Source organism: Staurois parvus, unplaced genomic scaffold (genome assembly GCF_062004578.1).
Source record: "Staurois parvus isolate SC_StPar_1 unplaced genomic scaffold, SC_StPar_1.0 ptg000204l, whole genome shotgun sequence".
In the NCBI taxonomy this organism is placed as follows: Eukaryota; Metazoa; Chordata; class Amphibia; order Anura; family Ranidae; genus Staurois; species Staurois parvus.
The window spans coordinates 2,199,378-2,215,198 of record NW_028318000.1 but is presented as its reverse complement, the minus strand read 5'-3'; the positions used below and the strand labels follow the sequence as shown (position 1 = coordinate 2,215,198).

Genomic DNA, 15,821 nt, shown 5'->3' with positions numbered 1-15,821 from the left:
TCGCATGCTGTGGGCTCAGCCCCACTGTACAGTGAGGAAGAGCAAACAGAGGGCGGTCAGGAACGGGGGGAGACATCCGCCTCTTCAGCAGCCAGGCGAAGAAGTAGTGGCGAGGAGAGTGGCTCGGTAGCCGGTCTAGAGACAGGTCTGTCTCCTGACCCACACGCAGCCGAGGGGGCTAGTTGTGAGGCGGAGACCCTAATTGATGATGATGAGGCTGATCACACTTGGCAGCCTCGTCGTCATCAGGCTATTGCTTCCGCATCATCAGGAGAAGAGGGTGGCAGCTTGGCAGCGAGCAAAACAGTCGGTGGGTTGCCCAAGAGGCAGCAGGGTCGCAGCAGTGTCAGTGGAGGCAAACGGCCATGGAGTAGAGCACCAGCTCCACTGCAGCCTACCACCACGGCCAGTAGTGGTGCCGGTGTGCACGGAGGAAGCAGCAGTCAGCCAGTGAGGAGTATCGGGGGCAAAGTTTCCTACTCGGCGGTGTGGCAATTTTTTGTCAAGCCGCCCGAGGAAGTAAACGTAGCCGTATGTCGACTATGTGGCCAGAAAGTCAAGCGTGGCCAGGGGGCCCATGTTGGGACTACAGCGTTGCGGCAGCATATGCAGCGTCGCCATTTGGTGGCCTGGGAAAACCGTGATAAAGATACGGAGGTTCTGCCTGCCCCAGCCCCCGCTCCATCACCCGCTCCGTTACTTGCTCCGTCACCTGACGTCAATCGCCCTCTATCAGCCAGTCAAGGCTCCAACACCTCTGCTGAGGGGAGTTGTCGCTCGTTGCCATCTTCCGCTCGTTCAGATGCTCCTTCTCCTGCTACTCCTCTTCACGGATTCCGTCAGCAGTCTTTCTTGGAATCCGTTTCCAAGAGACAACAGTTTGCGAGCACGCACCCGACGGTGCAAAAGCTGAACGTCCTCCTGTCCAAGTTGCTGGTGCTGCAGTCCCTCCCTTTCCAAGTGGTGGACTCAGCACCTTTCCGAGAAATGATGGCTTGTGCCGCGCCGCGGTGGAGAGTGCCAAGCCGTCATTTCTTCGCCAAAAAGGCAGTGCCAGCCCTGCATTCACATGTAGAAGAGATGGTGGGCCAGTCTTTGAGCATGTCGGTCTCTGCCAAAGTGCACGGCAGCGCCGACGTGTGGAGCTGTAACTACGGTCAGGGACAGTACATGTCATTTACGGCCCACTGGGTGAACGTGGTGCCGTCACAGCCGCACCAGCAACTTGGACAGGTCACGCCGCTTTTGCCTCCACGTTTGCACGTCCTTGGTCCACAAAAGATGTCCGCCTCTACCACCTCTTCTTCCGCCGTGTCCTCAGCCGCCACCCCCGTGCCAAGTCCCATTACCTGACCGGCATATCACATGTGCAGGGCGCAACGGTGTCACGCTGTGCTGCACCTGGTATGCCTTGGCGAACGTAGTCACACAGGGGAGGAACTTCTCAGTGTAATGAACAGAGAAATCGACAGATGGCTGTCTCCGCGCAAACTGAAAATCGGAACCATGTTGACCGACAACGGAAAGAACATGGTGTCTGCTCTGCGTCAAGGAAGGTTGTGCCATGCGCCATGCATGGCTCACGTGTTCAATCTGGTTGTCAAGCGGTTCCTAAAATCCACCATCCCACTGCAAGCCATCCTTAAAATGTCACGTAAACTTTGCATGCATTTCAGCCATTCCTACACCGCAAAGCACACCCTCCTTGAGCTGCAGCGGCAGAACGGAATTCCACAGCATCGCCTGATCTGCGACGTTGCAACAAGGTGGAATTCAACCCTACACATGTTAGACCGCCTGTACGAACAGCGAAAGGCCATCACCGATTTCCTGATGTTACAAGCGGATAAAGGTACTCCCCTGTGTAACTTCGATGTCAGCCATTGGCAGCTCATGCGTGACACCTGCCGCTTGCTCAGGCCCTTTGAGGAGGCCACGCTATTCGTGAGTCGGCCGGACTATGGGATGAACGACGTCATTCCTCTGTTGCACGTCCTGGAACAAATGCTGTTAACAATGGCTGGTCAGGGTGCGGTAGACGTGGCGCACAGATCTCAACGCCACATGACCCCTGTGGGGCAGGACAGGAAGAAGAGGAGGAGGTAGAGGAGGACATTTGTGCTCAGGAATTATTGAGTGAAATGGGTGGTTTTTCCACTCAGCGGACAGGAGTGGAGGAGCAGGAGCATCTGGTAGAGGAGGAGGAGGAGGAGACAGAGGACCCAGACGCACCGTGGCAGTATGCTGTGGAGATGGAGGCAGGGAGTCCCTCGCATTCCTTGGCACAAATGGCCCATACCATGCTCGGTTGCTTGCGTAGCGACAGCCGAATAATAACCATCAGACAGAGGGATGACTTTTGGCTGTCCACCTTGTTGGACCCTCGCTACCGTTCAAAAATGGTGGCCTTTTTCACACCTGCTGAGAGGGAGGCCAAAATAACGTACAATAAAAACCACCTATGTAGTCAGTTGGTCTCTGCCTTTGTGCGCCAACGTCCATCCTCAGACACTGTGGGCCCTGTGCGCTCGCGTTCCGCTGCCATGGCAGCAGGGGAGGGGTGGGGTGGTAGAAGCAGTGGTAGCTCCACCAGCAGCGGCTGCCTCAGTCTGCAGTCGATGATGAGTAGCTTTCTTCACCAGCGCAGTGAGGAAACTACTAACCAGCCGCAGCAGCAGCAGCATCAGGTGGACCTGGAGCAGGACCTCAAACAACAGGCTTGGGCCTACTTAGACAGCACCCTGCCAACCGAGGTAGACAATCCCCTTGACTACTGGGCAACGAAACATGACCTTTGGCCCCAACTAGCTGAATTTGCCCTTGAAAGGCTGTCATGCCCGGCCAGTAGCGTGGCATCGGAGCGCGTGTTTAGTGCGGCAGGAGGTATTGTAACTCCGCGGAGGACACGACTGTCCACCCAAAGTGTGGAGAGACTCACGTTTGTGAAAATGAATCAGGCGTGGATTAGTCTGGATTTCAAACCACCAGTTCCTGACACAACTGACTAAATCCGCCATGAATCATGCCCCTGCCATGTGCCACTTTCAGGTCTCCTCACACTGCTGGTGTGTTCCATTTTTTGTCATAGGGTGCTGGCAGATTACGGGCCTCCCATAGCTGCTGCCAGGCCCCTAATCTGCCATGGGCCCCTATACCGCCTCCTCATGCTGCTGCCAAGTCCAGAGTCTCTCATGGGTCCCTGTACGGCCTCCCATTGCTGCTGTCTCCATCGCCACACTCTGCCATGTGCCACTTTCAGGTCTCCTCACACACTGCTGGTGTGTTAAATTTTTTGTCATAGGGTGCTGGCAGATTACGGGCCTCCCATAGTTGCTGCCAGGACCATAATCTGCCATGGGCCCCTATACCGCCTCCTCATGCTGCTGCCAGGTCCAGAGTCTCTCATGGGTCCCTGTACGGCCTCCCATTGCTGCTGTCTCCATCGCCACACTCTGCCATGTGCCACTTTCAGGTCTCCTCACACACTGCTGGTGTGTTCAATTTTTTGTCATAGGGTGCTGGCAGATTACGGGCCTCCCATAGCTGCTGCCAGGCCCCTAATCTGCCATTGGCCCCTGTACCGCCTCCTCATGCTGCTGCCAAGTCCAGAGTCTCTCATGGGTCCCTGTACGGCCTCCCATTGCTGCTGTCTCCATCGCCACACTCTGCCATGTGCCACTTTCAGGTCTCCTCACACACTGCTGGTGTGTTCAATTTTTTGTCATAGGGTGCTGGCAGATTACGGGCCTCCCATAGCTGCTGCCAGGACCATAATCTGCCATGGGCCCCTATACCGCCTCCTCATGCTGCTGCCAGGTCCAGAGTCTCTCATGGGTCCCTGTACGGCCTCCCATTGCTGCTGTCTCCATCGCCACACTCTGCCATGTGCCACTTTCAGGTCTCCTCACACACTGCTGGTGTGTTCAATTTTTTGTCATAGGGTGCTGGCAGATTACGGGCCTCCCATAGCTGCTGCCAGGCCCCTAATCTGCCATGGGCCCCTGTACTGCCTCCTCATGCTGCTGCCAGGTCCACAGTGTCTCATTCCATGTGCCACCTTCAGGTCTCCTCACACTGCTGGTGTGTTCAATTTTTTGACATAGGGTGCTGGCAGATTACGGGCCTCCCATAGCTGCTGCCAGGCCCCTAATCTGCCATGGGCCCCTATACCGCCTCCTCATGCTGCTGCCAGGTCCAGAGTCTCTCATGGGTCCCTGTACGGCCTCCCATTGCTGCTGTCTCCATCGCCACACTCTGCCATGTGCCACTTTCAGGTCTCCTCACACACTGCTGGTGTGTTCAATTTTTTGTCATAGGGTGCTGGCAGATTACGGGCCTCCCATAGCTGCTGCCAGGCCCCTAATCTGCCATGGGCCCCTGTACCGCCTCCTCATGCTGCTGCCAGGTCCACAGTGTCTCATGCCATGTGCCACTTTCAGGTCTCCTCACACTGCTGGTGTGTTCAATTTTTTGACATAGGGTGCTGGCAGATTACGGGCCTCCCATAGCTGCTGCCAGGCCCCTAATCTGCCATGGGCCCCTATACCACCTCCTCATGCTGCTGCCAGGTCCAGAGTCTCTCATGGGTCCCTGTACGGCCTCCCATTGCTGCTGTCTCCATCGCCACACTCTGCCATGTGCCACTTTCAGGTCTCCTCACACACTGCTGGTGTGTTCAATTTTTTGTCATAGGGTGCTGGCAGATTACGGGCCTCCCATAGCTGCTGCCAGGCCCCTAATCTGCCATGGGCCCCTGTACCGCCTCCTCATGCTGCTGCCAGGTCCACAGTGTCTCATGCCATGTGCCACTTTCAGGTCTCCTCACACTGCTGGTGTGTTCAATTTTTTGACATAGGGTGCTGACAGATTACGGGCCTCCCATAGCTGCTGCCAAGCCCCTAATCTGCCATGGGCCCCTATACCGCCTCCTCATGCTGCTGCCAGGTCCAGAGTCTCTCATGGGTCCCTGTACGGCCTCCCATTGCTGCTGTCTCCATCGCCACACTCTGCCATGTGCCACTTTCAGGTCTCCTCACACACTGCTGGTGTGTTCAATTTTTTGTCATAGGGTGCTGGCAGATTACGGGCCTCCCATAGCTGCAGCCAGGCCCCTAATCTGCCATTGGCCCCTGTACCGCCTCCTCATGCTGCTGCCAAGTCCAGAGTCTCTCATGGGTCCCTGTACGGCCTCCCATTGCTGCTGTCTCCATCGCCACACTCTGCCATGTGCCACTTTCAGGTCTCCTCACACACTGCTGGTGTGTTCAATTTTTTGTCATAGGGTGCTGGCAGATTACGGGCCTCTCATAGCTGCTGCCAGGACCATAATCTGCCATGGGCCCCTATACCGCCTCCTCATGCTGCTGCCAGGTCCAGAGTCTCTCATGGGTCCCTGTACGGCCTCCCATTGCTGCTGTCTCCATCGCCACACTCTGCCATGTGCCACTTTCAGGTCTCCTCACACACTGCTGGTGTGTTCAATTTTTTGTCATAGGGTGCTGGCAGATTACGGGCCTCCCATAGCTGCTGCCAGGCCCCTAATCTGCCATGGGCCCCTGTACCGCCTCCTCATGCTGCTGCCAGGTCCACAGTGTCTCATTCCATGTGCCACTTTCAGGTCTCCTCACACTGCTGGTGTGTTCAATTTTTTGACATAGGGTGCTGGCAGATTACGGGCCTCCCATAGCTGCTGCCAAGCCCCTAATCTGCCATGGGCCCCTATACCGCCTCCTCATGCTGCTGCCAGGTACAGAGTCTCTCATGGGTCCCTGTACGGCGTCCCATTGCTGCTGTCTCCATCGCCACACTCTGCCATGTGCCACTTTCAGGTCTCCTCACACACTGCTGGTGTGTTCAATTTTTTGTCATAGGGTGCTGGCAGATTACGGGCCTCCCATAGCTGCTGCCAGGCCCCTAATCTGCCATGGGCCCCTGTACCGCCTCCTCATGCTGCTGCCAGGTCCACAGTGTCTCATGCCATGTGCCACTTTCAGGTCTCCTCACACTGCTGGTGTGTTCAATTTTTTGACATAGGGTGCTGGCAGATTACGGGCCTCCCATAGCTGCTGCCAGGCCCCTAATCTGCCATGGGCCCCTATACCGCCTCCTCATGCTGCTGCCAGGTCCAGAGTCTCTCATGGGTCCCTGTACGGCCTCCCATTGCTGCTGTCTCCATCGCCACACTCTGCCATGTGCCACTTTCAGGTCTCCTCACACACTGCTGGTGTGTTCAATTTTTTGTCATAGGGTGCTGGCAGATTACGGGCCTCCCATAGCTGCTGCCAGGCCCCTAATCTGCCATGGGCCCCTGTACCGCCTCCTCATGCTGCTGCCAGGTCCACAGTGTCTCATGCCATGTGCCACTTTCAGGTCTCCTCACACTGCTGGTGTGTTCAATTTTTTGACATAGGGTGCTGGCAGATTACGGGCCTCCCATAGCTGCTGCCAGGCCCCTAATCTGCCATGGGCCCCTATACCGCCTCCTCATGCTTCTGCCAGGTCCAGAGTCTCTCATGGGTCCCTGTACGGCCTCCCATTGCTGCTGTCTCCATCGCCACACTCTGCCATGTGCCACTTTCAGGTCTCCTCACACACTGCTGGTGTGTTCAATTTTTTGTCATAGGGTGCTGGCAGATTACGGGCCTCCCATAGCTGCAGCCAGGCCCCTAATCTGCCATGGGCCCCTATACCGCCTCCTCATGCTGCTGCCAGGTCCACAGTGTCTCATGCCATGTGCCACTTTCAGGTCTCCTCACACTGCTGTTGTGTTCCATTTTTTGTCATAGGGTGCTGGCAGATTACGGGCCTCCCATTGCTGCTGCCAGGCCCGTAATCTGCCATGGGCCCCCGTACCGACTCCTCATGCTGCTGCCAAGCCCGTAATCTGTCATGGGCCCCTGTTGTCACTTGTTGGCATATTCCGCTCGTTCAGATGCTCCTTCTCCTGCTACTCCTCTTCACGGATTCCGTCAGCAGTCTTTCTTGGAATCCGTTTCCAAGAGACAACAGTTTGCGAGCACGCACCCGATGGTGCAGTAGCTGAACGTCCTCCTGTCTAAGTTGCTGCTGCCAGGCTCGTAATCTGTCATGCGCCCCTGTACCGCCTCCTCATGCTGCTGCCAGGTCCAGAGTGTGTCATGGGTCCCTGTACGGCCTCCCATTGCTGCTGCCAGGCCCGTAATCTGCCATGGGCCCCCGTACCAACTCCTCATGCTGCTGCCAGGCCCGTAATCTGTCATGGGCCCCTGTACCGCCTCCTCATGCTGCTGCCAGGTCCAGAGTGTGTCATGGGTCCCTGTACGGCCTTCCATTGCTGCTGTCTCCATCGCCACACTCTGCCATGTGCCACTTTCAGGTCTCCTCACACTGCTGGTGGTTTCCATTTTTGTCATAGGGTGCTGTATGGCCTCCCATTGCTGCTGCCTCCACCGCCACACTGTGGCTCCACACTCTGGTTTTGGCCCCGTGACTGCCCAAATGAGTGAAGTGTGCGGTGATTCTAAGATCGACGGCACTCATCTGCATGTCATACTGACTGTCAGTATTATTTCTCTTCCCCAGCAGACTCCTAGGGCATTTAAATTAAAGGTACAGTGTTCTGCACTAATATGAAGGCTCTCTGAAGCCTAGAAACACCCTTTTATAAGTTAAATTCGCAGCGAATATATTCGACTCGAATCAAAATTTTTCCACGAATTCGCCGAATCAGCCGAATCGAATTTTTGAATACTTCACTCATCTCTAATACTTACCATTGGAGGAATACTATCTAATTACGGGTCATGGTGATCTAGGTCGTTATAATCTACTCTTTTCTATGGCTTCACGTGCTTCTGTGGCACCATATGCAGACCTTACCATCATCCTTAGCATCCTCTCTGACACAGAAAAGAAAGCATTCTTGCTGTTTGAATAAACAGGTGTAAAGTAAATGAGCTTTTCCATATGTAAAGCTTAGTGCAAAGGCACAGACTGTTGCTTTGTATTTTGTGTGGAGAGGGAGTATGAAGGGTGAGATAAGTGGCTGCTAAGTAGAATTGCTACATTGCAGATGACCACTGGGAGTACTTACAGTGTTTTTGTGGGTTTTTTTAAGTATCAAATATGTTTTGAGGAAATAAGATCATTTGCAAGCATTACAAATGTAATGTCCTGCAGTGTAACATAGGGTTTTTTTGTGTGCATAGTTAGAGGCTTGCTAGAAGCCTAGGTATGAGTCAGCCTGGGAGTGAGTCAGTGAGGTTACTTCAGGTTAAGGCTGAAGGGCTCTGCAGGTCAGTTCTCAGATACCTCCGCCTGCTCTAGAAACATGGAGAAGTTTCTAGAAGCAGTGGGTGGAGGTGAGGAGGCTCTGATCTGCGTACTTGGCACAATCTGGCCAATCCCCAGGCAGGAGGCCTGGCATGGTGCCTAGGTCAGCCCTTATATATGAGAGAGCCTAATAAGCAGGGGAGTAGGGTGGAAGTTGGAGTGAGGAAGTGCTACTGGTATGGAGCCTGTAAGGGGACCCCAGATGAGGGGGGTCTGCCTACAGGCTGAAGCTGGACACCTCCACTGTCCCACAGTCTACTGGGGAAAGACAGCCTGTCAGCAGGGAAGGAGCCAGCCCAGCATAAGGCCTGGAAGCAGCTTCAACCTTTAAATCTAAAGGAACAGGACAGTGTGAGTACTTCTACGCCCCCTGGGCCAAAGAAGGGAGAGGGAAGTCAAGAGCAATACCCAACTTGTTTTACCTGGGACTACATTCTTTGTGTGTCTCAGAATCCCTTGCCCTCAGATACTCTCAAGAAAGCCAAGTAGATGAGCACATTTTCATCTCAGGGGTCTGAGGAGGTTCATTTAAGGGGATCAGATGCTCATTGCAAAGACTGTATGCTAATCTGTCCCCATCCAAATTGTTAACCCTAGCTTTGTTAAAAACAAGCTCATGGACTGTTTACTGACTCTGAATGAAAGTGTGAAAAATGTGTGTTGCCTGGCTGTGTAGAGCTTAGGGGGACCCAAAAATTCAGCGTCCCTCAAGAATGTAGCTCTACACAAACATAAAAGGTGTTGCAATATACTGTACAATATTCCTTATGAAAAGATTCATTTATGACACAGTAAGGCATAGTTTCTGGAAATAGAGGTCATGGTAGATGGATCAGCAGTGGCCAGCCTGTAGTAGAGAGCTAAATATGATGTTTGAAGACCAGCATGATGAAAGACTAAAGAAACTAAGAGAAGTCACTGGTGTGATATTCTTAAGCTTGCTATTGATCATGTCATCTGGGCCAGGGGTTATTAAACATGAACCTTATAGACATAATCTCAGATTATGGATTTTACTATTTACAAGTCTTACTAAATAGACCCAATACTTTCCAACTGACATTTTTGACTTACTCATCATGGTTTGGAATACATTTACAATGATATTCTACAGGGAAATTACAGAACTCAGACAATCACCCACATGCCTCAAATAGACATGATTCTGCAAACCATACCTTTTGGTCTGTCCCAAAAATAAAGCACTCATCACTAAATACACAATAGAGCATTTGGTGAACTATCTTCCCCTAACACCAGAATGGGCAATATTTTGTATCCTAAACTAAAAAGCTTTCATTAATTATATCCCTAGAAGCTAAGAAAGCGATAAATAGATTTATGCTGAACTTCACACCCTGAAAGTCTTTTCAGATAAACTAATGTTTATATTCCCCATGGACTAAACAAAACCAGTCATTTTATATATGCAGCCAACTAGCATTTTGCATTTTTGCATACAAATGAGACTGACAGGCTGTGGTTGTAGTCTTCACTATTTGGCAGTAAAACTGACACTTTCATAATTTTCAGTCTGGAAATTGTCAGTGATGTGCTTGTGCATTTGCCAAGGAGAATATCAAGCAACAGTCACCACCTACTCCTATGCCTACAGAAAAAAAGCTTAAACTTTAAAACTCTAATGCTAATTCTCAAAGTGATTTTTGTGTCTGATTTAAGCAAAACAGAAGCATAGTAAATGTAGCATAGGATTACCCACCCCCTGTATAGAAGACACAGTACAATCACATACTCCTATATGTACATATAATTATGAAATAACAGACATGTCAAACATCAACACTGTAATTGCTAGCTTGAGTATTACAGGCCTCCTGCTGCCTTTCATGTTTTGCTCCATGTGTGACCTTTATAACTGCATTTTGTTAAATAAACAACTTTGTCTCACTGCTGTGTATCATTTATGAGGGACACATTGGTCTTATTGCGATATCTATTACTTTGTGTACTGAATTGTATGACACGTTGCTTCTAGAAATCTGCCATATACACGTGTCACCTTTGCATTTGTCAACACCTCATGTGTTTTTTCTAATGTCACACATAAAAAATACAACAGAAGGAGTGGGACGTTCATCATGGCCACAGCAGGCATGCAGGCTGAGAAACTATCAGAGAATTCTCATCTCACCAGCAAAGTCCCTGAGGAATCTACAAAACTGTGTACATGCTCTTCCACACACTTGGAAACCACCTTCTCCTCTGTCTTTACTCCTCCACATGCCCTGTGCTTGACATTAAGATCCCACTCAAGACTTTTGCTTTAAAAAAAAAGAGCAGGAGAACCCTTTTAGATGCCTTCAAATCTTCTAGGAAGCCAACATTGTATGTTTTGTTGGGATGGCTGTACAGGATAGATTTGTACTTTGTACCATGTTCACTCGACTGGCCATCTGTGTGGAATGGTTTCCAGTTTGATATTTCAGTGCACTAAATATCTACAGAAAACAAGCATGAAATGTCTTTAATTAACAATGTTACTAATAATTAACAGAAATCATGACATACTTAGAAGACTGCAATACATTTTTTAAGATGCTCTTAGAAAGCTCATTGTAGTTTTTAGTACCTAATTACCGGTATATATGAACTGAACAGAATGCTAAAGGTCAAGATTGGGCAAGCTCAATGCAGGAGGCAGAAATGCCACTGTCTTCTGTCAAAAGACCTAGAAGTTCAAAACCTTTTTTCCCTATATTTCTATAAATAAGGCCAGGGGTGACACTAACTAAAAGCCACAGATGTGTGTTGAATTATCTGAACAGTGGCTATACTTATGTCATACACAACTTGCTGTTGGTACAGTCTTGCCCATAAGCATGTTAGAGGCTCAGTAGGTAAAGAGATGTGGGCTATGAGCAATGCTCCTTTATTCTTTATAAAATGTAATTTGAATATACAGCTAGTAAATAAAGGAATGAAAAGTAATGTCTCACCTCATGATCTTATAGGCCAAGAAATATTGCATCATTCCTCCCTCTGTAATTATGGCTTAGGATTACTGTCAGCTAGTTAAATGAGTATAGGTAACTCACTCTACTATGTTTTATAAAGGACCAGATTCCAAAAATTGTCTAGAGCTTAGTAACTCACAGAAACTTTCAGTGATTCCCAATTTCAGGACCCTTTTAATCATCCAGGCCAAGGAAAAAAAACAGACGGTCCATGTAGAGACACCAACTGACTTGCTATCATTGTAAGGAAGTTCTGAAATCATAGGTTTGGAGGGAGTGCATTCCCTAGTATATGACCTTTACCTCCTTTAAGATATTCTGTCACTAATGTAAGAAAAATTTTAAGCAAAAGCATAGAAAATTAAAGTAGCAAAGCTTTAGTAACTAGTCTATCTTAGAGATGTTAAAGAAGTGGTGGGCAAAGACCTCCAAAAGAAATTGTATCTTTAAGCCATTTATGTAGGCAATGACTGTATAATATGGTTTAGCATAATGGTTGAACTGGATGGACTTTTGTCTTTTTTCAGCTAGACTGTCTAACTATGTAACCACTCCATGAGTATATTTTTTTTTCAATTACTCCTTTAAGATATAGATTAGATGTTTGTGTTTCTTAACAAAACAAAAGTTTATGTATTTTGTAATTGCAGAACCCATCAAATATATTTGTGAAGTCAGCCAAATACTTAAGAATGCAGCAAAAGACCTTGACCAAGCCAAAGAGCAATTAAATCTCACTACTCGGAATAAAAACACCGTGCGTGAGGATGAGAACAGCAATCTGGCAGACAAGTTCACAAGCCTTGACACTAAGGGACCTATTAACAATAAAGAGATTATTTGTACCACTGAATCTGTTGAACTAAAAGCGAATTTATCTGAGAAAAAAGAATCACTTTTAAATGCCCAAAAGGGTGAAACTGACAACACAGTTATAAGTGATACAAATGATCACTGTTATAAATCCGATAGTGAAGAACAAACCAACGAAACACTGGAACAGATGGATAAGAATAATAAAATGTCATTACATGAGGAGCAAATGCATACAACGGATGAACATATAGCGAGAAAGCAGGAATTAAATGACAAAACAGATCACTTGCAAGAGTATAGAGGTAAAAAAGAAGAGCTAATAGGCATATCTGCTACTGAGATCACTTTAAATGGGACAACTGTAAATCTCTCACCAGAATACTTAACAGACACTGGCAACTGGACCTACAAAGAGTGAGTAGACATCATTTTTGTTCAGTGATTATAGTAGATTTAAACATTAACTTAATGCCTATGTATTTTTTAAAAATACATTCTTTTTTTTTACTATTTTGACCCTTATTTATCCTATACCACATCTCAGTAATGCTGACTTCCTTTAGTTATTTTGTAGTGCCTTTTTGTCTACATGCATGTATTCCAGAAATAAGTGATAACTGAGTAGCATTTCTCAGGGTGGGTTCTCCAATCTTGCCTTGGTAATGTGTGTTGAAATGGCCACGTATTAAAAGAGTGAAGATCCTCCTGCACTCTTATGTAAACGAATATAAATATATATAGATAATTAAGAAGCAGCTAACATCCTATCCTATACCATAAGGTCTAAATCACATATACATATAATGATGCAGCGCTATTATATAAAAATAAACAATCATGGGTGATAAAGTGTATAAAACAGATAAAATATAAAAGGTCTAAAAATCAGACCTATCAGTGATCACACAACAAGAGTGACCCCAATCCACATGGGGATAAATAAATTGTGACCCCCAAGTACCCTGATGGGACACAAGGTTGCGAACACTGATGTGAATCCCTGCTAAGGGATCAAAACAACACACTATGTGAAACACACATCACATATAAGGTGATTAAAAAGTCCATAAATTGGTGCAGTGATCTTCCTATTCATGCACGGTGTGGATGTCAAAACACCCTCAATGTGATCCCCAAAGGAATGGCTGCAATGGCCTCTCACCTCTACTTCATGACCCTGCAGGGCCACCATTCCACGTGACCGGTCTGCAGGCAGCTTTAGCACTCTCATAGATGTCATAAATCATATGCCCATAGAACAGAAAGAGAACATATCTCCATAGTGTATTACTGTTTAATGTTATATAAAGGAAATAAGCCAGAAGTGCACTCACATAAATGTAGCTTACATGAAGTAGAGTCCAACATATATCCAGGTAGAATCCAATGAGCCCAGTATACAGCTTGTATCAAGGTAGAATCCAATGAGCACAGTATACAGCTTGTATCAAGGTAGAATCCAATATGCAAGGTGTACTGCATGAAGAAAAAGCGCGTTGCGTCACGTGACCTCGTGACTTCATCAGGACATCACTATGGAGATATGTTCTCTTTCTGTTCTATGAGTAGTACCCCTACTCATTAACCAAAGGAAAATGTCAAAAGTAAAAAAAAAAACACAGAGACAGTTTTTAAACCCACCAAAAATAAATGTGCCCTAATCCAATGTCAATCATGATGAACACCGACCTGCACAACCAAAATTAAAAACAAAAAACCCTGCCTGCCAAACACAACCAGTCCCATGTTCCATCGCTTTCAAATGACAGGTAAACATGGGGACGGGGGTCAGCCAGTAAAGTCACCAGTTGACCCCGCTACCATGTTTACCTGTGATTCGACAAGTGTCTTGCCACAAACTTAGATTAAACACCACTTGTTTTGTTTGCATTCTGCTGACAGCTGCCTGCGCCTTAACAACCAGGCCATTGTGAATGAAATTAAACAAATACCGAAGGTACGAAACAAATTCTGAAACAAATAGGGTCCATTAACGAATGCATCTGAAGCAAATCCTTCAATTAATGAATGCATCCAAAAATGAAACATTTTCTGGCGTGAATATACTTCTGAAGTCCAAAGGGAAACCAACACTTCTGCGAGTGTCAGCCTTCTGGATCCACCTGCTGACCTCTGTCATTAAGGCCTGTTCCCACCATATGTGTTGGGTTTCACTGGCAGCCTTGCCCAGTGTGGTTCCAATACAGAGGCAAGGCAATTTAATCTTATGTGTTCACTTCACATCACTGTGCTATCATGTGTCTTCTTTCATAGGTTTATATAATGTTCTTTAGCCATTGGGTCACTTTAATACTTTGTGATTTTAGTGACTGGGTTTACATTTACATTTATATTTTGTCCTTTTCTGTTCTGACAGTGCTTCTATCTACTAGAGGTTATATTAAAAGTAAATTATATAGATCTATCATGCAAGTATTCTTACGTTAAAAGTATTCATACATCAATAGGTACAGTAACGAAAATAAGTTTTTGATCCCCTGCTAATTTTGAATGTTTGCCCACTCACAAAGAAATGATCGGTCTAAAAATCGAATGGTAGGTGTATTGTAACACTGAGAGACAGAATAGCAACAAAAAATTCAAAAGAAATGCATGTCTAAAAAATGATGCACTGATTTGCATGTTCATGAGGAAAATAAGTATTTGATCCCCTATCATTCAGCAGGATTTCTGGCTACCAGGTGTCTTTCATACAGGTAACAAGCTGAGATTAGAAGCTGTCTCTTAAAGGGAGTGCTGCTAATCTCATTTTGTTACCTGTAGAAAAGACACCTGTCCACAGGAGCAATCAATCAGATTCCAAACTCTCCACCATGGCAAAGTCCAAAGAGCTGTCCAAGGATGTCAGACTGTAGACCTACACAAGGCTGGACTGGGCTACCAAACTATCGCCAAGCAGCTTGATGAGAAGGTGACAACAGTTGGTGCAATCATTCGCAAACAGGAGAAACACAAAACAACTGCCAGTCTCCCTAGGTTTGGTGCATCATGCAAGATCTCATCTTGTGGAGTGTCAATGATCATGAGAACAGTGAGGAATCATCCCAGAACTACACGTGATGATCTTGTCAATGATCTGCAGGCAGCTGGGATCACAGTCACCAAGAAAGCAATTGGTAACACACTACGCCGACAAGGATTGAAATCCTGCAGTGCCAGCAAGGTTTCTCTGCTCAAGAAAGCACATGTCCAGGCCCATCTGAAGTTTGCCACTGAATATCTGAATGATGTAGAGGAGGACTGGTTGAAAGTGTTGTGGTCAGATGAGGCCAAAATCGAGCTATTTGGCATCAACTCAACTCGCCGTGTTTGCAGTAGTGTATTTAGATTTTGTGCTGCCCTAGGCAACACAAAAATGGTGCGCCCCTCCCCCCTCCGCAAGACAACACAGCTTACCTCCTCCAGACTCTGTCCTCTCCGACACTTCTCCTCTCCCTGCTCTAGGCTGTCCCCTGGTCCTGGCTTGTTAGCTGTTGGAGGGAGAGGTACATGACCATCACTCTGCAGCTGCCCTCCCCCATGCTCTACCACATCGATCTTCTTGCTGTCAAGAAGATCAACAGCAAGATCAAAAGGTCCCTTCTTCTGGAGGGCAGTGCCACCCCCCCTAAAAATTGCTGCCCTAGGCAAATGCCTGCTTCCTAGATGCATCCTTGATGTTCCTCACATTCATGGAAAAGATAGAGCTCTTGGCCATCA

At 47.8% G+C, this 15,821-nt stretch overlaps 1 protein-coding gene across 1 annotated transcript in view; it reads left to right on the top strand.

The window, feature by feature from the left end:
* Positions 1-15,821, top strand: part of DTHD1 (death domain containing 1) — a 92,590-nt gene that overhangs the window by 17,211 nt on the left and 59,558 nt on the right. Inside the window, exon 2 of the mRNA XM_089678398.1 lies at positions 11,936-12,515. Within this exon, the coding sequence (XP_089534524.1) occupies positions 11,936-12,515 (580 nt within the window). The remainder of the gene's footprint in view (positions 1-11,935; positions 12,516-15,821) is intronic.